The 26,819-nt window shown below is 35.9% G+C and overlaps 3 protein-coding genes, 1 long non-coding RNA gene and 1 pseudogene across 5 annotated transcripts; 3 read left to right on the top strand and 2 right to left on the bottom strand.

The window, feature by feature from the left end:
* Positions 1 to 213: 213 nt before the first annotated feature.
* On the top strand, positions 214 to 3,660 carry LOC121242450 (disease resistance protein Roq1-like). Its single transcript, XM_041140302.1, has 4 exons — positions 214 to 1,214; positions 1,695 to 1,979; positions 2,067 to 2,633; positions 3,115 to 3,660. Exons 1-4 carry the CDS (start codon positions 255 to 257, stop codon positions 3,658 to 3,660), a joined length of 2,358 nt encoding a protein of 785 aa, XP_040996236.1. The 5' UTR covers positions 214 to 254.
* A 3,573-nt stretch (positions 3,661 to 7,233) lies between these two features.
* On the top strand, positions 7,234 to 7,707 carry LOC121242954. 2 transcript variants are annotated; one of them, XR_005936020.1, is made up of 3 exons: positions 7,234 to 7,321; positions 7,403 to 7,535; positions 7,619 to 7,707. It is a non-coding gene; the product is annotated as an uncharacterized LOC121242954 (long non-coding RNA). The 2 variants fall into 2 exon arrangements; XR_005936021.1 differs by having other exon boundaries at positions 7,239 to 7,321; positions 7,398 to 7,535.
* A 366-nt stretch (positions 7,708 to 8,073) lies between these two features.
* LOC121242449 lies at positions 8,074 to 11,124 on the top strand (annotated as a pseudogene).
* A 3,883-nt stretch (positions 11,125 to 15,007) lies between these two features.
* LOC121242979 lies at positions 15,008 to 19,174 on the bottom strand. Its single transcript, XM_041141026.1, has 6 exons — positions 17,800 to 19,174; positions 16,562 to 16,619; positions 16,365 to 16,448; positions 16,077 to 16,218; positions 15,380 to 15,694; positions 15,008 to 15,294 (listed from the first exon to the last, which is right to left on the bottom strand). The coding sequence occupies exons 1-6, from the start codon at positions 18,293 to 18,295 to the stop codon at positions 15,235 to 15,237; spliced, it is 1,155 nt and encodes a 384-aa protein (XP_040996960.1). The 5' UTR covers positions 18,296 to 19,174; the 3' UTR covers positions 15,008 to 15,234.
* Positions 19,175 to 21,613: 2,439 nt separating this feature from the next.
* Positions 21,614 to 26,452, bottom strand: LOC121243157 (26S proteasome non-ATPase regulatory subunit 9). Its single transcript, XM_041141225.1, has 5 exons — positions 26,205 to 26,452; positions 25,695 to 25,755; positions 24,518 to 24,622; positions 22,341 to 22,704; positions 21,614 to 21,846 (listed from the first exon to the last, which is right to left on the bottom strand). The coding sequence occupies exons 1-5, from the start codon at positions 26,343 to 26,345 to the stop codon at positions 21,825 to 21,827; spliced, it is 693 nt and encodes a 230-aa protein (XP_040997159.1). The 5' UTR covers positions 26,346 to 26,452; the 3' UTR covers positions 21,614 to 21,824.
* Between the last annotated feature and the right edge of the window lie 367 nt (positions 26,453 to 26,819).

Raw genomic sequence — 26,819 nt, 5'->3', positions numbered from 1 at the left:
AATATTCTCTATACAATCTATTCAGATTTAACTTTAACTCAAATCATATTCATATGTCATTTATCTATGAAATGTCTGACTCTTTAAATTTTTTTCTGTTTTCTATTGATAAGGATGATGAGTCAGAATTTATCAAAAAAATCATTATGTGGGTGAACCCAAAAATAGTAAACCGAACATATTTAAGCGTTCCCAAGCATCCAATCGGGATTGAATCTCATATACGAGACATTTATCAGCATTTAAGTATCGAAATGAATGATATTATATGCGTGTTAGGGATATTCGGAACGGGTGGAATTGGTAAGACAACTATTTCAAACGATATTTATAACCAGATTTCTTCTCAATTTGAAGGAAGTTGTTTCTTGAGAAATATTAGGGAAAATTCAAAACAAGCGGGAGGTCTAATTCTGCTGCAAAATACACTTCTTTTCGAGATATTAGGAACAAAATTGGATATTAATGATGTTGATAGAGGAGTCGGTGTAATTTGGCATAGACTTCAATCTAAAAAGATTCTACTAATTCTTGATGATGTGGATGACATGATCCAACTAGAAAAATTAGCTGGAAATCGTGCTTGGTTTGGTTTAGGAAGTAGAGTCATCATAACAACAAGAGATCAACATATACTAGATAACTCTAAAGTTGATTCAAAATACGAGATGAGGACTTTGGATGACAACGAAGCTCTTCAATTGTTTAGCTTGTATGCTTTTGAGGAAAAAGAACCATTGAAGGATTATGTGGACCTCTCGAAACAAGTAACAAAATATGCTCAAGGTCTTCCACTAGCTTTAACAGTACTAGGTTCGGATCTAAAAGGTCAAAATATACATCAGTGGAAAAGCGCATTGGATAAGTATAAAAATATTCCCAACCAAAATATTCAGAGAGTACTTCAAATAAGTTATGATAGTTTGGAAGATAGTGAGAAAGACATGTTCCTTGACATTGCATTTTTCTTCCAAGGAGAACCTTTGGCTAAGGTCATGGAAATATTTGATAGTTGCGGTTTTTTTCCAATTCATGGTATCCAGAGGCTTATAGACAAGTGTCTAATTGCTATTAATTATAAACGTATTTGGATGCATGACTTGCTACAAGATATGGGTCGAGAAGTTGTTCGAAAAAAATCATCAATAGAACCTAGCAAACGCAGCAGATTGTGGTTTCATAAAGATGTTCGTCAAGTGTTCGAAGAAGATATGGTAAGAGTTACAAAAGAAGTTCTCGGGTTTTACATTTATTTCCTTTTTCTAAAAGTGAAATGTAGTGGAAAATATTGACTTATGAATTAATACCTGGCCTAGTGGGAAAAATCTTTTAAATGATCAAGAATGGATTTGTAGTTATAAATAGAGTTCGTTTATTTATTAAGATGAACCACTAAAAGAACCATATCTAAATGTCCTTTTTCGTTTCAAATATCCAAATATTTTCTAATTTAGTGTCTACTGTCTCTTCAAGCTAGCGTTTGCCTTATGAAAAGTTAAAAGAGTATTGTACGTAAGTTGGGAAAGAAAAGACAATCTTTTATATTTTAACGTGTTAATATTTAGTATTAGAAAAAAAAAACAAGTAAAGATACGAGAGAGTAGTATTTTTTATGAAATAATATACCGTCAACTCGAAAATTATTAACTTTAGCAAATTGTAGTGCACTCTTATATATCATTCTCTTATACCAGGGGCCAAACAAAATTGAAGGTATAGTAGTAGATTTACCTGAAGGCGATGAGGAGATAAGCTTGCATCCCAAAGCATTTCAAAATATGAAGAGACTTAGAGTCTTTATAAATCGTAATGCGCGTTTTTCTTGTGCACCCAATTATCTCTCCGACAAGTTAAGGGTATTGGATTGGTCTAAATATTCTTCACAGTCATTGCCACGTAATTTTCAAGGGAAGAATCTCATTGTCTTTAGAATGCATGATAGCATCATCAAGGAATTAGGGGACGGATTCAAGCCCAAGGTACGTACAATTATAATCATCAATAATTTTTTTTTTCTTTAAATTATGTAGTAAACTCCATTCAACTTTTTTTCTTTTCTTTTACAGAATTTGACGACCATGGCTTTCGAGTTTTGTTGTTACTTAACAGAAATTCCGGATCTTTCAAGCACTTCTAATTTGAAGAAATTGACTGTCAAATCTTGTCACAGACTAGTTAAAGTGCATGATTCCGTTGGATCCCTAGAAAACCTTTCTAATCTGAGTTTTGAGGGATGCTCTAAACTCCAAATTTTTTCAAGAAGCCTCAAGTTGAGATCTTTACGCGAGCTTAATCTTGGGAATTGCTCAAGCCTCCGTGATCTTCCTGAAATCGAGTGTAAAATGGAATGTTTAAGGACATTGGTTCTAGTTGGCACTATAGTAGAAGAACTACCTTTATCCATTGGGAACCTCATTGGACTTGAGGAATTAAATCTATGGTACTGCAAAAACCTTATGCGTCTTCCAATTGCTTTGATCCAGTTGCAACATTTACGCTGGCTTTGTATTGGTGGTTATACAAATATTGTAAAGAAGATGAGGGATGATGGGCAATCCCTTGATCTACCAAATGATTCTACAACAATAGAAGACGAGATATCAAATTCAAGCAATGGGAGCACTACATTACAAGTATCGAATCTTCAAATTAGTTGTTCCCATTCAAAATCAAATTTCTTTCCACTATATAGTTTCTTTGCCATGATTAATTCCTCGGCTAGTTTGCTTCATTTAGATCTATCGCAGACTGAAATTGTTAGCATTCCAACGAATATCAAATGACTCGTTAAACTAACTAATCTTGACTTGAGCTTTTGTCATAAACTTGAAGAAATACTAGAGCTTCCACCAAATATAAGAGAAGTGAATGTTATGGAATGCAAGTCACTAGAAAGATTTGGAGAAGTATCAAAAATATTGGAATTCAATGGAAGCCACATCAGATCACTTGGATTAATTGAATTGAACGGCTACGACAAAATGCATAGGAATATATGGAATGATAAAGTGCAAAATCCTTTATTATGGAAGGTATGTATGTGTGATCTCATTTTTAATAGCATGCATGACTCAAATTGAATTGATAATGATGCTAATGATATTGGTTTAACAGGAAGTCTATGAATATAATGCTACTTTGTTTCCGGAAAATCAGATTTCAAAGTGGTTGAGTTATATTCATGAGTTTTTAAAAGATAATAAAATGCTGAAGGGGCCTGATGATTATGTCCGACCGAGGAAAAAAGAAGAGTGGGTAATAGATTTTGATGGGCCGCACTATTTGGAGGAGATCAGCGGAATTGTATTATATGTCGTAAAATTTTTTAAAAATTCTTGGATAACCATTTCAGGCTGGGAGACTGATATTGGTGATGCTAAGATAACAAGTAACAACTCAAATCATGTATGTTGTATTCAAGAAGGGGTACAATTGGTTAATATAGATTGGTACAAAGGGGAAAATTGGACTGGATATCTTGTATGGGTGGGGTACTCCAACTTACAATCTTTTGACCTCAAGGTTTTGGACAATTTAAGAGTTCAATTTTATCTCAATCATTGTTATGGGATGGTGCCGTTTTATGAAAGCTACAGAGCCAAAGTGATATACAAGAATGAAAGTAGAGCAAAAACTCTTGATCAACAGAAATTCAATTAATGATAACCCCAAGTAAGTACGTCGCCCCTGTTCGTACTATTTTTTGGTTGGGATATCTTTCATGTGTGTTTTTTAGAAGACTAATTTATTTGAAAGTCTTTACATTACATATCATTCACATGACATAATTTAATTTATAAGATCAAATTTTAATTTTGTTCCTCTTCTCTGCATATTATTTTTTTCCGTTACTTTCTAATACCAAAAAAAAGTTATTATATTATCGAGTCAGTCTGTAAAGCAAACCATTCACATCACTTAAATGGTACGATTTGATTTGTAATGTTCAAATTTTAAAATTTATGTTTTGATGGTGTGCTTTATGCATTGATTTGATAATGGAATTTTTCAAAAAGTAAAAAAGGCACAACAATATGGACTTTATCATAGAACTATGCATCGATTTGATAATGGAACTGACAGTATTACTCATGCTGCTTCACCTTCAAGTAGACAAATAAATTGTTGCCAAGCACCTAAAATTTGGGTTTAGGGAGACTATGAAGGACTTCTTCTGTAGATTTTAATCATCTCTGTTCTTTTCTCGGATGATGTTTTTGGATTGCTACTTTAGTTTATGAAAACAATCACCTGATATTCATAAACTTGGGGCATCAAACTTCCAGATGAAGTGGAGAAGGAGTACGATGATTCAAAGGACTCCGTGCCTTGTTTTTTTATGAAAACAATCACCAGATATTATTAGAATAATGACCATATATGTTTAGTCTTTGCCAATGAAATGAAGGTGGTCATTTGGTTAATGTTTGATGTTAAAATTCCCTTAATCTACTCGGGATGCATGTGTATTGAGAAAGAGGACAACCACATTGATTGTGAAGAATATAACAAGTCTATTGATCTCAACTTTTGGGTTTAGGAACCATTACAACTTGTGCACTGATGTAACAAGTCTTAATTTTCAAGGGACCCGTTCCAAATAAAGTGGTGAAGGACTATGATGATCAATCTATTAGAGCTACGACTTGTTTGAGATGGATGAATGACATGTACGTTTAAAAGAGCTGGATCTTAAGACCACTACACTATTGCTACTGTCATCCATCTCTCTCTCTCTCTCTCTCTGTCTCTCTGAATTTAAGTTGTGTGCTGCCCTGAAAATTTTCTTCTAAAGCCTTATTATAGCAAGTTTCTGCTAAGAGAAATTCTACTCATCAGTCACTATTCACTCCCACAACCCACACCTACAACTTTTTCATAGGATGTGGAGGTGTTTTTCATAAGGTGTGGGGTGTAAGGCAGTGAATAGTAACTTATGATAAAAAATTTTCTTCTACTAAACACTGAAAAACCAGAAAACGCAACTTATTTCATTCAAAAACTCCCATTAAGTTTGAGAGCAACATATACATAACATCGAAATACTGAAACAGACTTGTTTACATATTAAATTTGCTAAATTAGGTCTTTCTAATATCAACCACCCCATACAGCATCAGGAGGATTAGACCTATCCAAACACAGCCCTGAATTCCCTTTAGCACCTTTAGCCTTTACAGGTGAATCTTCCCCCCTTCTAGGACAATAAGGTAAAGCGTTAATCTGAGATGCCAAATTCCTCCCAGATGAAGGCATGCATGACCTCTTAAGTTTCAAACCTTCTTGCCAGCCACATCAACTTTTTCAGCCATCAATATTTGATGGCTGCTTCTTTGAAGGATTCGGGTGTTTGGATCTGAAAAAGACGGGCCATAACGAGCGTCGAGCTCCCATATATAAAATATCATGCTGACTTCATGTGTGTAATCCTCTCTTTACTTAATTAAACTCCCTCACACCCAATCCTTTCTCATCAATAGGCTGACATACTTTTTCACAAGCAACCCATTTTTTCTTTAGTTTACATTCTCTATCTCCCCAAAGAGAAAAAGTCTGAGAAGGTCATGGTAACAAACCTCAAAACTGGCAACTTTGACCAATAATTTGGCATGCTTGATAAAACATGCTTAATCAAGACCAATTTTCCCCCATTAGATGACAACATTGACTTCCAACCAGCAAGCTTATTCCTTAATTTCCCTTACAGAAGCTCCAACATTTTTCCTTTTAATGAGAACAGGTACATCAAGATACGTAAAAGGAAACAAATTATCCCTAAAAAACCAGTTTCATCCAGCATAATATGTTTCCTAGAAACAAAAGCATTTTTTCCTTCCACTTACTCAATACTTCAGATAAACCTTCAAGGATTTATTGGATTGATTAAGGAAGATAACAATGTCGTCACTGTATAAAAGAAAAACCAAAGGCCAAACATATCCATAAAAATCTCCATTCAAGTCTACCATAAGCTTTTTCCATATCCATTTTAACCATCAAATTGCATCCTTTTTACTTTTTTATTGAGACTAAGAGCGAATTCATGAGCAAGAGATATATTATCAAAGATACTCCAACCTTTCCATCAAAAAAAAAAAAGATACTCCAACCTTTAATAAAAGTTCCTTGCACCTAGAAAGGTGCAAGTCTATTCACCATATATATATAACTTCAAAAAACTTCAGCACCAAATATATCGTATAACTCTTTTATCGGTCTAAACTTAGAAAAAGAAGGATTCTCGTCATTAGGAATTGAGACTATAAAAGAAAAGGAAAAAGAGAGTGGAAGATTCTGACCCTAAAAAAGACTCATGAGCAGCTTCAAGCAAATCTTCCCTAATGATTTCCCAGCGAGCCATGAAAAAGCTTGACCGGCCAAAACCATTTGGGCCAGGACTACTATCCGCAGGTATACTCCATAAAGAGCATCATTCACTTCCTGCACAGTTGGCATAGTACATAATCACACATTATCTTACAGTTTTGAAAGTTTGTGAGTATGATATATTAGTTTTGATAGTTTTGAATAAAGAGTGTTGATCGAAGGTTGGAAGTGTATATCCCCTCTGTTCGTTTTTGTGTCCATTTGCGCCGCCGGGGGGGGGGGGGGGGGGGGTTGAGAGAGAGAGAGAGATGAATGACTTATGAGCAACAAAGACAAAAAAGTGTGGGAAAGAACGCAACTATGTAGAAATAATGTAATAGAGGATCTTTTTTATTGGCAATGAGCTAAAGGATCAGTGTGGGTGTGTGCCTTTATTTATTCTGATATAGGAAGAAGAAAAGAAAAAAAAATTATTAAACTCTCACAAAGGACAACTAGAGATTCCAACTTTCTTTCCCTCAACTTTCATAGTTATTGCTATAAAAGGTATATCTGAATTTGCTTCTACTAATGGCAAGTTTCTTAAATCTTGCTTTCAATCTCTTCCTTCCAGACAAATGGAACCAAAGAATGCTTGTTATCCTCCTCCTCCCATGTCTTCAGCTTGCCAAATCTTTCACTCTTCATACTACTTATCCATAATTAAATCAAGTCACAGAACAACAAACAAAAACCACTACCTCAGTTCTAAACCTTTCTGTTTCCAAGAGTATTGTGTTTATTTCTTTCAAGCAAGTTCTCAAGTGACAACTGATCATATTTTTTTTTTTTATAAGTAAACAACTGATCATATTTAATTGCAGATAGTATGTTGGATGCATTGAAGCAGGGCCATGATGATAGTATGTCGGATGCATTGATGCAGGGGCCATGATGATAGCATGCCGGATGCATTGAGGCAGGGCAACTATCATATAAAAAGATGCTGTTTGAGGTAATATTTGGATTACTTTTCTCCATAAAAAATTTTACACACAAAAATTAACATTCCATTTATTATTTTTGCAAAGAAAAGGCTTGTTGCAACAGGCAAAAGGGTAATGAAATCCCAGAACTTACTAGAGGAATTGAATAAATTAATAGAAGACAAGGGAGACTCATGAGAGGTTTTGGAGGGCCTACTTGGTTACATCCTGTGTTCCACCCAGGTGCTCATTTAGTACCTCTTTCATGCGCATGCACAATTGTGTATGAGGGACTAACTCTTTTCCATCTTCAAAATACTAGGCAGGAGGCAGTTGTTCCACCATATGTTGCTCTTGCCATAAGACCAAATCCTGGATTCTGAGAATTTGTTAAGGTGAACTCCGAGGACTTGTCGCTATCACTGCTTTGGAATACTTGAGATTCAAAGAAGTGATCTTCGATGAAAACTGGTAATTAAGTGTGACTTGGGAGAGAAACTGACATGAAAAACTAGCATATAGCAGAGTGAGAAAACCATTGGGAACATAATTTTGCAATGACTTGAAATTATGTAGTTTTCTTGAAAACATGGATATGTATAGCCCTGAAATTATGTATTTTTAACAAAAAAATGTGTGTGCAGACTTTGAGTTTTTTCACTCTGAACTTGGTACTTGATCTTGTTGCTAAAAAAATTATATATCAGATATGATGTGCAGGGCGAATGAAGAAAATGCCTTGGAGATAGATTTTGGAGTCCTTGACTAATACTCTCCTCCCATGACCCTTACTTCTTCTATCAGAAATGGTGTCAGCTTCATCTCAAAGTTCATGACATCAAGGCTGCATGGGAATCCTGAGAGTGCAAAGCCACTACTCAAGCACTTACACGACCTAAATTATAAAGGAGCGGTATAAACACAGCTCATACATTGGATAGGCACACGGAGAATGGAAGAAAGTAATTTCTTGTATCATACTTTGGATACACAAATAATGGATGTGGTTCCAATTTAGCAGGATCTTATAATAAATGCAACTTTGGATGCAGTCGCTAAGCTACAAAGTGCCCTGATTGTATTTGTCTCTGCAATCCCCAGAGAGATACTATTTCTTAATTTTGAGCAAAGGTGACCATTATTTTATGTTTACCTAAAACCTGTTTTGACACAAATTCCATGATGGGTGGATATTGAATAGTACACACTTTTCCTGTATTTTGTCTTCTTGTAGGTTTAAGGAGTGGGGCTTTGAGAGAGGGTGGGGGAACACCACAGAAAGTGTTCAGGAGAATGTTAGGATGCTTTCTGAGGTACTCCAAGCACCAGAACCCGCAAAGTTGGAGGTTCTCTTCAGCAGGCTACCCGACATATTCAGCATTGTGATCATCTCCCCTCATGGCTGCTTTGGGCAGTCAGATGTCCTTCGATTGCCTGATACTGGCGGCCAGGTAAATAATGCATTCAAGCATCATTAATCAATAACAACAATAATTATAAACACCACCAAAAAGATAAAAACAATGTTGTACAATCTTGCTAAGCTCACCTTTTGATAATTCACAATTAGGTGGGTATACATTCTTTGATCAAGTAAGAGCTTTAGAGGAAGAATTTCTCCTCGGGATCAAGAAACAAGGTCTTGTTGTGAAGCCTCAGATTCTTGTGGTGAGCTATTAAAAAGGATTTTAAGAAATAATTCTTAAGCAGTATAAGGTTAGCAAGGATCAGGATTAGTTATGCATTTAACTCCTTAATTTCATTTTACAGGTAACAAGAATTATACCTGATAGTCGAGGGACCGAGTGCAACCAGGAGTTGGAGCCTATTGCCAACACTAAGCACTCTCAAATACTTAAAGAGTCCCATTTAGGACAGAGAATGGGATTGTACGCCATTGGGTTTCCCGTTTTGATATTATCTAGCATTTTTTGTCAGTTTCTTTTTCAAAAAAGTTTTCTTATTCTAGTCTTTTCCCTTTTCTTCTCCCATCACTAGGATGCTACTGTTAAGATTCTTGAACACATGGAATGCAAACCAGACCTCATCATTGGGAACTATAGTTATGGAAACTTGGTCGCATCTTTGATGGCTAGCTAACTTGGAATAACACGAGTCTAATCCATCATCTTGATTTGCTTATAAACATTTTATTTTAATCTATTTATTACTCTAAATGTAACTTTGGCGTGTTAATAACCCAGGGAACTATTGTTCATACATTAGAGAAAAACAAGTACGAAGATTCAGATGCTAAATGGAAGGAATTAGACCCCAAGCATCACCTTTCATGTCAGTTCGCAGCCGACATAATTTCAATGAATGCAGCCGATTTCATCATAACAAGCACATATCAAGAAATAGTCGGAAGGTGGACTTCTAAATAAATAATTATCTTGAATACAACCATGCAACAAACATCAACTGTAACGATGTTAACTCATGATATGTTTATTCTCCAGCAAGGATAGACCTGGACAGTATGAAACATATACAGCATTTACCATGCCTGGACTTTATCGAGTAGTCTTGGGCATCAATGTCTTTGATCCAAAGTTCAACATTGCTGCCCCTGGGGTTGATCAGTCTGTCTACTTCCCGTACACGGAGACACAGAGGCGGCTAACTTCTTTCCACCCGGCCATTGAAGAACTACTATACAGTAAGGACGGCAAAAATGTGCATATGTAAATCTAAAGCTTCTTGTAGCCTCTCGGTTACATTTAATTTATGCACATCCATCGTGTACTAAAAGTATCAATATCATAGTAGTTTAACACTAAAGCTGATGTATGCCTGGAACAGAGGATATTTCGCAGACAAGAATATACCAATCATCTTCTCGATGGCACGACTTGATACTGTGAAAAACATTACTGGACTAACTGAATGGTACGAAAAGAACAAGAAGCTAAGAAATTTCGTAAATCTAGTTGTAGCGGGATTTTTCAGTCCATCGAAATCAGAGGACAGAGAAGAAACTGCAGAAATAAAAAAGATGCATGCCTTGATAGAGAAATACGAACTTAAGGGCCACATCAGATGGATAGCTATACCGCTGTATTGCTGGTACAAAAGGAGCTTTTTTGCATCCAGCATTGTACGAGAATTTCGGTCTAACAGTCGTGGAGGCAATGAACAGCGGATTACCCACCTTTGCAACAGACCAGGGAGGTCCAGCAAAAATTATTGTTGATGGAATCTCAGGATTTCACATTGACCCCTACAATGGTGATTAATCGAGCCACAAGATTGCTGATTTCTTTGAAAAGTGCAAGGCGGATCCTGAAAATTGGAACAAGTTCTCAAAAGCTAGTCTCCGGCGTATAAATGAATGGTAAGTATTTCACGACGGGATAGTTTAAGTGTGCTTACCAATCCCCATGCACGCTGCCATGGGAGTTGGAGGCGCTTCATTCTTGGTTCTGTCTTCCAATTTACTCGTTGCTGGAAAAAAACACTGATTTTTGTGTAGTAACTACGATTGAATTGGAGTATGAAGGGTCTTTTGAAAAGTAAAAAATTGAAGGGTTCTTTTAGAAATTAAAATCCAAAGGATCTTTTATGCAACATACGGGTAAATGGCCCTTTTAAATAGGGGTGGGCTGCGGTGCCCTTTTAAATGGCCCTTATTCAATTGAAACTCTTAAATTGAAAATTAAAGAGTTCAATTCGAAACCCTTAAATTGTGTTAGCTTTGCAGGTTGCACTTTGTCTTATTTTTTCATTTGTGGTGTATTATTATGATTTTCTTATGTCGTGTGTTGATTGATTTTATAATTTTTTATTGTGTTGTGAAATCAGGAATGTTTTCTCAAAGGGATTTCACTGATAGCTCTCCTACCCCTACCAATACCCCTGCCCCTACCAGTTCCCCTGCCCCAGCACCTAACCCTACTCAAACCCCAGGGAGTGGGAATACACCTTGCCCTGCCCCCAAGCTCACACAAAGCAAGAAACTTGTTTCTGTAGTTTGGTCTCATTTTACGAAACTAGAGGGTGGTGACCCCAATAACCCCTAAGCTAAATGTAATTATTGTGGAAAAATATATGGATGTTACTATAGGAAACATGGTACATCCTAAATAAAGGTTTATCTAAAAGAACAATGCAAGAATGGTCCAATGTTAAGATCCTTACTGAAGAACAGTCAATCTAGACTAGAAATTGGACTGAAAAAAATGGCGGATGGGGGTAGTAGGGGTCCAACGTTGAAGGGGTATACAAAGCATAATGCTGATGAGTGTAGAATGAAGTTAGCTCGTACTGTTATCATATACGATCTACCTTTTCAGTTTGTGGATGGGAGAATGTTTCAAGAATTGGAATCTAGATTTACGCTTCCTTCTCGCCACACTGTGGCAAAGGATATTAAAAAGATGTACTTAAAAGATAAAGATGTGTTAAGGGGCCAATTGGCGAGTTTGGTAGTTTGCCTTACTACAGATACTTGGACTTCTGTCCAAAATTTTAATTATATGTCTTTAACTGTTCATTTCAATAATTCTGATTGGATTCTTCATAAAAAAATTGTTAAATTTTGTCAAACAACTGATCACAAGAGTGAGACGATTGGGAAGGCCTTAGAGGCCTCAATAAAGGAGTGGAAGTTGGCACGGGTTTTGACAGTTTCGGTTGACAATACCTCGTTTAATGACGTCACCTTGGGATATCTGAAGAATTATCTTAGAGAGGCAAATAAGACATTCTTGGATGGTGAATATTTGCATGTTAGATGTTCTACACATATCTTGAATCTAATTGTGACTGAGGGGTTGAAAGACGTCGATGACTCGGTTGCACGAGTTAGATTAGCTGTGAAATTTATGAGGTCTTCTCCTTCTAGATTAGAGAAATTCAATATTGTTGCGAAGAGTGTGGGCATAACATCAAAGAAGGGTCTTTGTACTGATGTTCCTACCAGATGGAACTCAAATTTCTTGATGTTGGAGGCGGCCCAAGAATATAAGGCAGCCTTTCAATTATTGGATGATGAAGACATTCAATATGTCAAATACTTTGATGAGCACAGAGGTTTAGGAAAGCCTAATGATGATGATTGGGAGGTAGTTGCTACTTTTGTTGATTTTCTTGGACTTTTTTACGATGTCACGTTGAAATTATTTGCTTCTTTACACCCTACATCCCATGAATTTTGTCAACAAATATGTAGGGTGAAAGAAGAATTAGACAACATGTGTAGGGTTTCCAATCTAAGGATGAGGGGGATGACATTGACCATGAGGGTCAAATATGACAAGTATTGGAGAGATTTGACTAGACTAAATATTTTGTTACATGTGGTTGTTATTCTTGATCCCCATCTAAAAATTTAAGGCATGTTATATGATTTGGGACTTACGCATGATCAGGCATGGACTGATCTTATTGGTGAGATGGCCTGAGATATCCTTTATAAATTTTATGATGAGTTTAAAGCAATTAAGGGTGGTACTACATCTACTATACCTGCACTTACCCCAACACCTCCTCTAGGCACCGGGGCAACAAAGAAGAGTAGATTGGCATGGACTAAGACCCTCGCACATAATCTCACACTAGTCCATCAATTTACGGAGGTGGTTTCAGAGTTAGATAATTATTTGTTAGGGGATCTTATTCAAGATGATGATGATTTTGACATATTAGGATGGTGGAATGCAGCATCAAAGAAATATCTCATCCTCTCTAAAATTGCCCGTTGTATGTTGATCATCTATATTAGCACCGTCGCCTCGGAGTCTGCCTTTAGTAATGGAGGGCGCATATTGGATCATTTCTGTAGTTCATTGTCTCCTACAACTGTGGAGGCATTGATATGCACACAGAGTTGGACGATGGGAAAAGATATTTATATTTCGGATGTTTTAAATTTTAAAGAGACCGACGAAGAGGGTGGTGATCAGTCTAGATCTGGACCATCTGATAATTGTTGTTTTTATTTTATTATTTTGATTTATTTATATTCATTTCAATTTCATCAGTATTAATTTTAGTATTGATTGTTGTAGCAACTAGTGTTTTAAATTTTGTACCGTACCGGCCGGTATGACCAAAATTTTTCGTACCGGTCATCCGGCCAGTACAAGTACTATATTTGTTTCGTACCAGTCAAAATACCGGCTGATATTTCGGCCTGTGTTTTTTTTTTTCTTTTTTCAAACTACAAGCTTATTTTTTAACCCCCAATTCAGACTAGACTATTTATAATTTATATATATATGTATTTATATATAATTTATTTATATATAGATTATTATTTTGGAATATAATTTTTATATATATTTATATATATAATTTATTTATTTATCGACTATCCCGAAACGGTACCGGTACCGAAATATTTAGTTCCAATGCCTTGACCGGTACAGCGTCCGGTACGGTATTCAAAACATTGGTAGCAACACATGAGACAACTCAGACAATGTCTACCTCTACTGCAATATGAATATGTGCTCAACCCTCAAACGACTACCCATCCGGCCGCCCCAAATGTCACAGTCAAAGACCCAAACAGCTCGCGTCTTTTTTTAGATTATTAATTTCTTAGAATATTTTCAATTTGAATCAGTTGTACGTATTATGTATTTGATTTGTAATTTTGTAATGTTGATACAATATCCCTTGGACACTTTTGATTTTGTAATTGTTTAGACTTTCCATTTTATTTTTGTAATAACTTAGTTATTATTATTATTATTTAGTTTATTAGGTAGTAGACTTGTAGTCTATAGTAGTACTTCATTAGAGTCTTAATTATATAAAATTGTGTATGTATATATTATTTTTATTCATATAACTTTTTTTTCACTTTTTTTTTAAAAAAAAAAACAAACTTCTATTTTTATGGGCCCAAAATGGCCCAGAAGCTGTTTCTAGGCCATTTTCGGCCCATTTCAGTGGTTTCTGGGCCATTTTTTGCCCAAAAATTGCTTTTGGGCCTTTGGCATAATAGGGTGCAGGGGCGAATGGAGGACCCCCTCTACCCGCACCCCGTTATGCGGGACGGGGTCTCCCGCCCACGCACTCCGGGGGCAGGGGGCGGGGTCAAAAAATGCCCCCTAGCCCATGCGGGGGGGGCGGGGGACGGGGTGGGGGCTACCCCTCCCCGTAGGAGGCGGGTAGCACCCTTAATTTTAAATGGTAAGAGAGGAAATGCAGTATATGGCCCTGTTTGGATTGAGAAGTGATGTCAACTCATCTCATCTCATCATTATAATTTTTTCAAATTTTCACACAAAATATAATAAATAATTCAACTTTTTCTAATCTCAAAACAATAATAATATTAAAAAATAATATTATAATAATATTTTATTCAACTCATCTAAAATCATCTCATCTCAAAATCCAAACGGAGCCTAGTGATCACAATAAAGTGAAATGGTTGAAAGTGGAGGCGCTTCATTCTTGGTTGTCTTAATTTCTTACCACCCAATGAAACTGTATCTTCTGTTCATATAGCAGAGTACCCCACATTAAGAGCAACAGAACAAACATGTTTATGTAAAGGGAGTCATCCCTGTCCCACTACCAAATCATTGTTACCCATCAGATGACATCGATTTTTAAGTTCTAGCTGAAAAGCACAATATAAGGTAGCCTTCGGCTTTTGGGTAACAACCAATTCCGCCCTCTTGAAATGTAAAGTCATGGATTCAGATGGTGCAGAATGAACAGAAATTTTGTTTCCTATCTTCTTATGCAAAAATGCGTTGAGAAAAAAATTCTAATTACTAATCTTCTAAACTAAAACTGTACAAAAAATTGTACATCAAATCTCAAGGTTCTCTCGATAAGCCCCATTGACAGCACAATCACCGGTTAAATTCATTCATTCTAGTAATCTACAAACTAGGAATCCATGATAATTAGGAATTCAGGAAGTTTTATACACACAGCACCTTCACCTCCATTACCACTCAGTGTAGCTGCGAACATGTCAATGAGTAGCCGTGAACATGTCAACAAGGTAAACCGATGACTGAGCCTGGAGCTCCACCTGCCACCCAACCAAGACATTTTGTTCATTATTCCGAAGAGGAACTCAAAACATCAATAGCAACAGATAGTTCTGACTCCACCACATTATCGGGGTTTGTTTCTCCAGCCTTGTGTAACTTGATGCCATTCTCTTCCCTCCCTTCTGCTGCAGCTACACACTCCTGGAATCTGAAGCAACTAATGAGATGGTCATTTGTTATTCCTGCAACCTGCATAAACGAGTATATGACAGTGGGTCCCACACTCCGGAATCCCCGTCTCACTAGGTCTTTGCTTATAGCATCGGCTTTTGGAGTTTTCACCGGAACTTGGCGAGGATATCGGAACCTGCTGACTATAGGCTTGTGGTTTACAAAGCTCCAGATATACTTGCCAAATGACCCAAACTCATCTATGACCTGGCATCAGCATATAGCAATTGAGGAATGTCCAATTATTACACATTCGTAAAATGGTTTGTGATAAATGACCCAAACTGCTGGAAATCATCAAAACTGATGAACGATAGGCCTTGCCAAATGCCAACTAAGAAAGTTGGCATGTTGAAAACAAGAAATGATTAGGTGCATGAGTAACTCTTGAAATAAGGTATAATATGTCAGGCTTAATATATAAATAAGTTTGTCCTGTACAGTACACAAATTGCACATGGAACAGGACTACAGTTCAACTACTTTGTTCACCTAACCGACATGACCAAATGATAACTAAGCTGCCCCTGGTACATGCATCTTCTGCAGATGGAAATCTAAAAAGTGCCATAAGAATACGAGAATCTACCTTAGATATTTGACGTGCATTCTCAATGATAGCACGTAGTTTTAGCTCTGATAAGAGAGAGCTTGCCGTGCTTCCTGGTGCTATTATCATCTTTTCATTAAACTTTGAGACAGCAACAGGATCAAAATCTGCAAATACTTCCCTGCAAAAGAATATTTTCAGGAAATAAGAAGACCAAGAAGCAAGGATGGGAACATGACTTCAAGAAACAAGTTATGTCATGGTCAAAAGTTCAGACATGGATGTGTTGATAAATAAAAAACATAATTGAATTTTCAGGAAGAATACCTAAAGATATGCCTTTTGATTAAAATGGCAGGCCATGTAAGTTCAGCCAAAGCACCAGAAAGGACAAGCAGCTCAAACAATTTCCTGGATGAGATTGGGGATATTCAGCAAAAAGCCAAAACTGGTAATATAATCAAATATAAAAAAGGGGTACCCCTTCAATCAATATGGAAGCAAGCAATGTTCTGATCCCATACTTGTCATCATGTACAGGAACCCCCCATTCTTCATCGTGGAAAGCAGCATAACTTGGCTCTGGTATCAGCAACAGAAAATATGTCAGCAAATAAAATCTACGAGAAGCATATCAGCACTGCAAGGCAACATCCAGGAGCAATGGCTTTCACAATCACGTTGCATGCTAAAGCTTGAGTGTCATATACAATACAACTTACTGATACATACAAGTTACTTTTCCCTAGGTTTTTGTCTTCCCTCTCTAATTGGGTGCTTTCTCTTGAATGCTCTGTGTACTTGGATTGCATCCCTTTGCGCTCTTAATGAAATGTGAAAAACTTATCAAAGAAAGAAAAGAATCACATCTTATTGTGGATGGATTTAAAGTGTCAAATCTCCAATTTTTTAACCAAATAACAGTAAAACAGTCAGAGAAGCAACAAGAACTAATTAAACTTGCAAGACATGGTATTTTAATTCATTCAAGGCAATCATAGTCATAGAACACAAACTCCAAGGAAAAGCAAACATCTGGATGCTAATTTTTTATTTTAAAAATATTGCCTCCAACATCAGATAAACTGCAAAGTTATTCTCATTTCTAAACTTCTTGTAATGCGGTTCCTCCAATGTAGTTTAGTTATTACAAAATACAAAAGGCAATGATGAAAGTATATCTGAATTTAAGAAAACTAAGAGACATGAAGTAGAGTTATTAGATCGTTTTGGGCCAAGTGACCTATCAGTATATCACTTAAGATTGGGCAGGGAGAATATTCCACAACATGAAATTGTTCAATCGTGTTTAAATTTATCATTTGAATGATGAAGTCATGGAAACAGGGGCTTTTACTTGACTGATTTCTCAGTTTAATAGGTTTTATGTAAGAATCTGGATACAAATCAATAGTCAACATAACCAAAATAACTAACAGAAAAATAACTTGAACTCAGGTCAAAATCTTGTTCAAAACAATTTAAATCCGAAACCGACCACAAACATGTGCAGAGCGAATTACATTTAATAAAGCCCTAAATCTGATTGTGTCAGTCAGCCACACGTATTTCCTACTGAACTCTATCACAGCCATATTCCCATTCCTCCATTAATTAAACCCCTTCAGTCTATTTAGAAAAGATGTAAAAGCCATCCAGTGAAGAAAACATTCAAATGACAAAAAGGCAGAATATGTTTTACAGAATCGTGAACCTTTGGAAATTTCAGTAATTATCCAACTCCAAAGAAGAAAGAACAAACCTGCATTCGGTGTCAACCACGCACATCTCTTCTTGGTCTGCAATCCCTCGGGTAGAGACTCCAAACCACCATCAGAAACCACACTTCTTGGCTTGGAAGCAGATGGCTTTCTCCTACTCCCCACACTATTCGACCGAATCAACCTGCCAGTAGAAGCTCGACTATGAAATGAATCCGTAGAAGCATCAGATGAACACGAAGCGCTTAATGACAAATTGAAGTGTAACAACTGCTCGTGCCGTCGAAGCATTGAAGACACATTGACAGAATGCAGCTGGGGAGAGGAAGTAGCAACCCGAGAAGATTTACAGGCTTTCATATCTTCGGCCAATGTAGCCTCCCCAGCTGATTTCTCCATCTTTCTCAATGGCTTCGCACCAGGTTTTCGTGCAATCAGCAACCCGGTCTTGTTCCCGTTCCCCGCGGGACCAAGCACCGGCCTTGCTTCCGAATCAGACACATTCATAGACCTCACCCTTGGAGCTCCCGACATCATTAACAACCCCTTTGGTCCAATACAAATATCGTAACAAATCTTTCAAATCCTCAAAATCACGAATTCCGCAAAATCATCCAAAACCCACCTACAAAATCCACTGAAGTTAGCATTTTTTTCTTTGAGGCTCAAATCACTCCGGAAACCCTAATTCCAAAATTCAAAATATAAAAAGTCAAGTCCTCTAGCTACATTCATTGGCCCCTCGAGCTGCCAGCACGGATTTCACTTTTCCACCATCAAATTCCCCAATTCCAGTCCCCTACGGTTTGTTCAAAGCACTAAAACCCTGAAATAGTCTAAATCCCACAACCCCAAAACCCCATTTTCAACTGAAACCCAGATTTCAAATCAGCACAAAAACCTAGGAAATACGACACACTAGGGATTTTACGGACACGAATATGAACTTATCAAAATCAGCAAAATGGGTTCACCTTTTTCTCTTTACCAGAGCCTAGGGTTTACATGTAGTCTTAAAAAGAGCTCTATTTTATTGTATTCAAAATGAGCTTGGAAGAGCCTCGGAAGACTCAGATTCCGTTGCGCATTATGACAACTGAGAGCCTCAGGAAAAGCCTAAACTGCGTCGTTTTCAGGAGCGCCTCACACGAAGAGAAAAAGCTGACAACATTTCTGTGCGCAGAGCGTAGGTCCTGCGGTACACCTTTTCTTCCGAGAAAATGGAAGTGAAAGTTAGGGAGAAACTGCAGGAAATTGGGTTTGCAGTGGCTGATAGAATTAAAGGGAATTGACGACGAAGAGAATCGAAGAGCGAACGAATGAAAGGAAGAAAGATGGCTTCGTTAAGTACAGGGAAACTGGGCGAGCTGGTTTTGAACTGTGTTTTACTGGCTATGCCCCGTTGAATGGCTGTTTTCTGTAGCAAAATCTAATATTCTTCTTTGAGGGTTGAAAAAAATGAGATTTTCTGTTTGAGTCGGGCTATGGTAGCCCGCTCAAGTTACCGCTCCATCACTTTTTTTTTTTTTTCACATTTTTTTAATATATTTTAAATATTTTAAAAAAATTAAAAAAAAAATCTCAATACACTTAAAATTACGTCTTTAATTACTAAGTAAAAAAAATAAAATAAAATATTTTTTTGTAAACGGTCAAATTGAGTGCTACGTAAAGTAGATTTTTTCTTTCTATTTTGCCTTCGTCAAAACCAGATTCATTATCATCAGCCGTATTTTCAATCAAAATAGGTTTGAAATTTGAAAATCTTTAATAAATTAAATATTGTTAAAATTAAATAAAATATTATTAGAATATAATTTTTTAATATTAATTTTATTTTAAAATTTGAAAAATTAAACTATTTATTATATTTTATGTGAGAGTTTTTAAAAATTATAATAATTAGATGAGATGAAATGAGATAGTTTATGTTGTGTAACCATACGAGACTTGAATCTCTTCATTCAAACCATATAAAAGCAAAAGTAATTATATTCTATGAGTATGCCACAATCTAGTTGATGGAGTGCAAGCATACAGCTTCTTACTTCAAAGAAATGAATTAGTGTTAATGCATCTATAAAATTAAATCATCAATTTTGAATAAGCAAGGTAAATTATCAATGGAAATATAAATACATCAGAGCATGAAATTATCATTTATCTCAAAAATTTAAACTATTGAAAAAAATAAATTTAATTATTTATTATATCCTTGACACACATTCTCATAAATGAAATAGGCTCTCCACTAATAAGTGAATTAAAATATTTAATGTTATAGGATGAAGTGTATAATTAGAGTTCGAACTCAGTCCACATGTGAAATCGTAATTTTTTCTACAAATTTAAGTTAATGAAAAAATATGAATTTAATTATTTATTTAGCTTAAAAAACAATAAATTGGAAAATATTACCAATTAATTAGTTTAATCTTATAGATGGCCATGGACAAGGCAGTTGTTAAACCAATGGATTAATCGGGTTCTTTTATGCTTTAGATCACATTTAATTCTGTATAGCTTAAAGTTTGCTTTAATTCTTTCGGTGAATCATGTAATGATCAACCCAATGTAAAGAGGAGAATTCAAGAATTGAATGGTTTAGAGCAAGTGACCATTGAAGATTCAAAGAGATTATACAAAATAAATCTATAAATTGACGTGACTTCATAGAATCCGTTAGATCTACTTTATAATAAAAATAACTTTACAATCTGACATACCACATCAAGTCACATCAGTTTATTGATTTAATTTTGTGTAATCCATGTATAGCTAAAGTATTTTCTTTTTATCCTATTATTATCATTCTCATACTTTTTTCTTTATGTGATTCTTTTCTACAGAAAATTAGACAGATTCTACCCCAAATTTCTTGAGGTTTTACATCAAGATTCTGAAACCCTGGACATGAAGATGCCGAGTCAAGCTGTGAAATATGATCTGATCGACTAATCCTCAGTCTGTTAAAATCCAAAAGTCAAAAAGGAAAAAAGAAAAGCCAAGCAGTAAAAGAAAGGTGTATCCTTCATTCCTTTGTCGTATATTAGAAAGAGAGATTTCATTCTTTAAAATCTGCAAAAGATGGGTTGGCATGGCATGCAACGATTGGAGCCTGGACGGACTATCACCTTAATGCAGAGAAGTACTGGAAAAAGCATCTAATTCTAAAGTTAATCGGAGTTATTTTTTGCTTTACCTCCCTAGAAGGTTTATCTATTTATTTTCTACCCTTTTTCAGTGATCCGAGGCTAAATCACGTCAGAGTATGTAGTTTGAGATGTAAAATATAAAGCTTCGTATGTGTTGTCTTCATTTAATGATAATAGATTGAAGGAGAACGAAACACATACCTTGAAGACTCACAAATGGAGGAAACCAAACCCATCGAGGAACCCAATGAGCAGGCAAGTTAGCAAACTTCTTAGCCCGGTTTGGATACACAAAATCATCTCATCTCATCTCATCATTACAACTTTCTCAAACTCTCACACAAAATATAATAAAAAATTCAACTTTTGAACTGCATTTCATCAGGTTTAGTGAACTGCATAACCAAGCGAGGCTTAGTGACAATGGGTGGTATATAAAACATGAAAATTTTTCAAGGCAAAAGAAGACGGGATTCTTCAGGTTTGCTATTTACTCAAGAGACACAATCAGCCAACCATTTGGCACTTTGTTTATATATCTATGGAAGTTATTTAAAACTTCTTGACAGACTGTTATAAACCCAACTATAAGATTTACTTTTATGTAAGAACAAGGTTGGGGAAAAGAAAAGGTTAAACAAACTGAGCAGATCAAACCAACACGACATCCAAAAGCACCCGTCAGAGTTAAACCATTCTGGAGTCCCATCAGAACACAAGCTGATCCAATAGTTGCTAGGATATGTAAATAGTGCCTCTCAAGTCAAGGACAACATCATTTTACAATTGAATACACCACCAAAAAGAATGCCAAGAGCCCCTGAACACTGTCCTGCTAAAAAAAATAAAAGGAACCCCCTTTGCGGCTTCCACAGTTCATCATAGTTCCACGTCCATGTGATGAACTGAAATTATAAGATCCGGAAATGGCATCTGCAAGCATCCAAGGTAACGAAGGAGTTAGTGATATTCGTAGGCAGTATAATTAACAGTCTATACTTGATACAGTTATGGCCACCACTATTCAGCATGAATTTTGTTTGCTAGTTATCGAGTTCTAGCTACAAGTTTTGCAAGTATTCAGCAGTTAAAAAACTATCGTTCTCCATTGTTTGTGGCTAGCTTTCCTACATATTTACATTATTGCAGAAGCATACGTTTCTTTTAGCAATAAAATCACCATCTTCTAGATGTTCATCTGCATGTCAGTATGTCACCATCTCCGCTACATGTTATAACTCGTATAACTTATAAAAAAAAATGTTATAACTCGTATCCTAAGTGAGCCATCATAATGGATGAAAAGTTTTCTTCTGTGTAGTTCCTTCCAGAACATATTAACATTTTGGGAAATCATGGCCAGCATTCCTGACTCAACAACAAATTAGATAAGAGTATAGCACAACTAAAGAAGAAGATGGATATACCCTAGTAGACCCCTGCCTTGCCATGTTCGGGGTGTCACTGTTAAGTTAATCAGTGCACCCTGCCTCATAATTGATATTGGTATTGCACGACCTTGATTTGTCTGAGCTTCAGAAGCAAGCCTTTGTGCCAAATTTTCACCAGCTTCGACCCTCCCAAATTTGACAATCTGATCTCCCAGCTGTAATCCATCCTCTGCTGCTGGTGATGCATCAGCTATCTCATCAACCATGGCAAATGGTAAACTGACAACCAGATCCACATCCATAGAGTTGGGAGAATCTCCCACTAGAACATTGTGGAAGGATGTAGATGGGCCAGCACTGGGAACTGCAGAGTGTTGGCTGTTTGACCCCTCATCATTGCCTTGCATATAGGCAAAACATGCAGTAAATGTGTTGCTACAGTTTTACTCAAGTAGACATGACCATTTTAGATACAGTTTTACAAGGACAAGACAGGAAAAAAACTTATACTAAAAGAAGTTAGAGAACTTCACAGTTCAAACTGAAAATTATTCTCATTTGCATGTTGTTATACCACATTAAGTAACCCTGTATTTGAGATAGATGAAAAATCCATTGCAGGTAGAAAGTAATGCTTAGCATCTATTTAGATGTAACTCCTGTGTACTTCCAATGTGCTTGGGTAGTACCCACATAGCTTCTATTAATAAAATTCCACTTACCAATCAAAAGAAGTTAATGCTAAACAGCTTGAATATTTAAAACTAAAAATTGGCTGCCAGAACCAGAACCTGCATGGCTAAGCACGTAAACCCTACTGTTAAACAGCACACTACTTGGAAAGCTAGATAAAGCCAAAGTAAGCAGGTTCTCATAACTATAGATGATGTACAAGTAAGACCAATTAATAAAGAAATTTTCGTCATCTTCAAGTGAAACAATATGCCATGTTCAATTAAGTCAAACAAAACAAATCCTAACTGATAAAACCATTTTGATATCATGTTGAAACACATGAGATCAGAACAAATATATGTAGCTTTTGGGGAAACCGTAATGTCTACTTCACGGGTTGAACTAGACATCTAATCAAATTTGACAAGAGACATTAGATTTCATCATCCCATATATGCATGAAAGCTGCGGAAGCAGAGATCTTATGGGGTAAATGAGGCTCTTTTTTTTTATAAGTGGTAAATAAGGCTCTTACTAAAGTACTATGAGGTAAAACTGGAACCCAAGGTTCTGTAGAATAGTATGAACTAAGAACTAACAAACAAAGAATGGGATAATTGCCCATGACACAACAACCAGAATTAAGTAGCTAATGCATTAGGCTTAACAATTGCAACTCCTTACAAAAACTTCAAGAACTCACATAATTCTACAACTAGGACAGCATTAAAATAAAACAAACATTTTGGAAAACATCGTATTATCCAGCTTACAGTCAGGATCTAGAATATACATAAGTTTGTAAAACTTTCTGAATACTGCCACAAAATGCTGAACAAAAAGTATCACAATTAGTGAGCAATAATAAGAAAAAATGTCATCTAGTGAGCACTAACAAGTATCACAACATAGTATAATAACTTATTGTTTACTTATCAAAAAAAAAAAAACTTATTGTTCCTTCAAGATCCACATCGTAGCTAGAAATTCTATATGTTATATCATAAAAATGTCATATACTCACTTGAAAGAAAAAGGTCCTTAAACTACCAAAAATAAGGTCCCCAAATTAAAGACCTTTAAAAAGGTTATTTCGCAGGGATCCATCCAAAACCTTGATGGAAAGGCTGACTTGGCATGCCATATATCAAAAGCAAAAAATAAAAACTAAAACTAAAAAAATAAATTGGTAAAAAAAACTTAAGGGGGAAGGTTTGCCCTTCCTCCACCGGGGAGGAGAAGCAGAGGGTTCCGTTTCCCCTCCCTATTTATATTGTTTTTACTTTGATATGGCATGACACGTGAACATAGAACTCCTTCACTCAGTGACTTTTGTTTTCTTTTAATTTGGTAGTTAGAGGATATTTTTCCAAGTGAAAACAGAAGGACTAAATTTCAATTTTCCCTTTTTGCTTCAATATGCAAACGATGCTACCTTCAATCAATGAAATTCCACCAAGTAACATCAATTGATAATACTTTCTATAATATCTCTCTCAACAAACCTAGGTAGAATGACATTTATTTCATCTAGTTACCTTGGTCTTTTGGGGGTGAAGACTTAGAAGGAAGCCTTGCTGAATGCAGAACCTGTATGTTCTGATTTATTTTCTCTGTTATCTCTCTGTGATCACTCCGTAGCTCTGCCCAATAGAGAAGAAAATAAAAATTAAGATTGACAAAACGATTTAGACAGAAACTTCTGCTATGAAGAGCAACACTGATAGGACTTTCAAAGTTGCTATAACTGTAGTTGCATAATAAGCAAGCCCTTAAATCAATAGTATATTAATTACATCACTTTCAGTTCCATAGATAATCCGAACAAATGGGGCTCACTAAAAGTTTGGCCATCTATTGTAGCTAGCATCCAAAAGGGTATGCTGAAGCTCAAATATTATGAAGTCTCTCTATCTCCATGATTATTTTTCTTCATTTACTATATAATACCATCATCACGATGCTTTAAAATTAGGTGCTTCGCTATGAATATTAACATTGTGAAAGCATGGGTATTCAATCTTGGTTATGATTGCCAAGTTGTAACGAAAGCAAGGGCTCCCACACAATAACTCTCATAATAACTTAGATTATTGTACTCATTCCTCATGAAGGCTTCAAAACTCTGTAAAAACTCGAATTCAATTTGAACAAACAAGACAAAGGGTAATTGACAGTCATATGTAAGTACACAAACGTACAGATATGCATACATATATATATATATATATATATCCATATGCATATATAGATACCTACATATATAGAAGATCACACTTTTCGCCATCCAACCAACAGGCATTCTACACTATGCATATCAAGCTACCAGCATTGACACAATACATCCTCAAACTACCAAGAAGTTGTAATATACAATCTCCATTAAGATCCAACTGACAAAATTGTGTCATCTTATCTATTTTTACCTGTCTTTCATTCATCTCAGCGACCAGAATTAGAAGAAGATACTATTTTTCAATTTTTAATTGTTGGAAAATATAATATGTCAATGTTACTACTTAGGAGTGCAAATTGTAAAATGCCAATTAGTTAGTGAGTGTAAAATATATTTTCTTCCTACATGTGCGTTATGTATGCGTTATTTCCCTTCAATATGCTCCACCTTTAGTTTGTATTGACGCTCTAAGACCTTTACAGCTGATAACAAACGCATGCTCATTGCTCAATTCAACACAGCAAAAACAACCATCTTACCAGAAAGACGGTGCCGCTCTGCTCGCACCACTGGAATGTCAACATCCGAGCGAGGAAACCCCTGCATAAACCAAACAACAAAGGCCCCAGAATTGTCAAATCTACAACACGTCTCTTTGATCGGCATCTACACCAAGACTACGCTTAGTTCCCGATAAAAAAAGAGACGTTCATAGCACCTACATCGTATAACTTATACTTCCCAGTAACCTGGTAAAAACAAAGAGGCTAAACTACACTGAGACCACATTAACACTTTTCTTGTCGAAAGAAATTTCCTTAATTCCTCCTCCATTCTCTAATAAATCAAAAAGAGAGCTTAATAAATCGGTCAAAATGATTGATTTAAAACAAAATCGAGCTCAAGCTACCAGTTAAAAAAACAAGCAGAACACAGAAAAACTAAATCTTTATTTTTCCCATTACTCGGCAATCAAACAGAAAACTAACCCAAACTCAAATCCGAAACGACAGTATGCGTAATCAAAATGATGGGAATAAACAAAATACCTCAGAATCGACGAGATTGCCAGAAAGGCCAGGGCCGCCAGGCTGACAGAGGCGGTCGATGATGGAGTTCATCTCGGCCTCTATGGAGCTCCTCTTCTCCATCAGAGTCATCGTCTCCGATTTTAGGTTCGTGGCCACCATTCTCTTCCCTGTTCCGTCCGGATGATTTTATCACCGCCTTCTGATAATACTACCCTCTGCCGTGTTTTGAGTAGCGAGTTTATATACCAGGGTCGAGGGGTGTAAAAAGAGAAGAATTCTAGACATAAATCTTACGCTACTATTTAAAAATATGTAATTTTATTTATTTAAATATAAAAATATAAGGATAAAAAAGTAAAATAAAATATTTTTTAAGTAATGTGCAAAATATGAGACTTTTGTATAGCACTTCTCAAAAAAATTAATGAAACTCAATCCGATTTTCTGATTTCGAGTTTGATTTAGTTTCATATCGATTTTATTTTTCTTAAAATCAATCTGATTTCAGTTTTTATGTTTCTAAAATTGGATCGAATCGGTTCATATAAATATATATTATAACTTTTATATAATTTTTATATATAATATATAATTATATATAAAATAATTTTGTATTATATAATAAATTACAAA

Source organism: Juglans microcarpa x Juglans regia, chromosome 8D (assembly GCF_004785595.1).
Source record: "Juglans microcarpa x Juglans regia isolate MS1-56 chromosome 8D, Jm3101_v1.0, whole genome shotgun sequence".
NCBI classification, from domain to species: domain Eukaryota; kingdom Viridiplantae; phylum Streptophyta; class Magnoliopsida; order Fagales; family Juglandaceae; genus Juglans; species Juglans microcarpa x Juglans regia.
The sequence above is the reverse complement of the archived record's forward strand: the minus strand, read 5'-3'. Positions and strand labels throughout refer to the sequence as shown.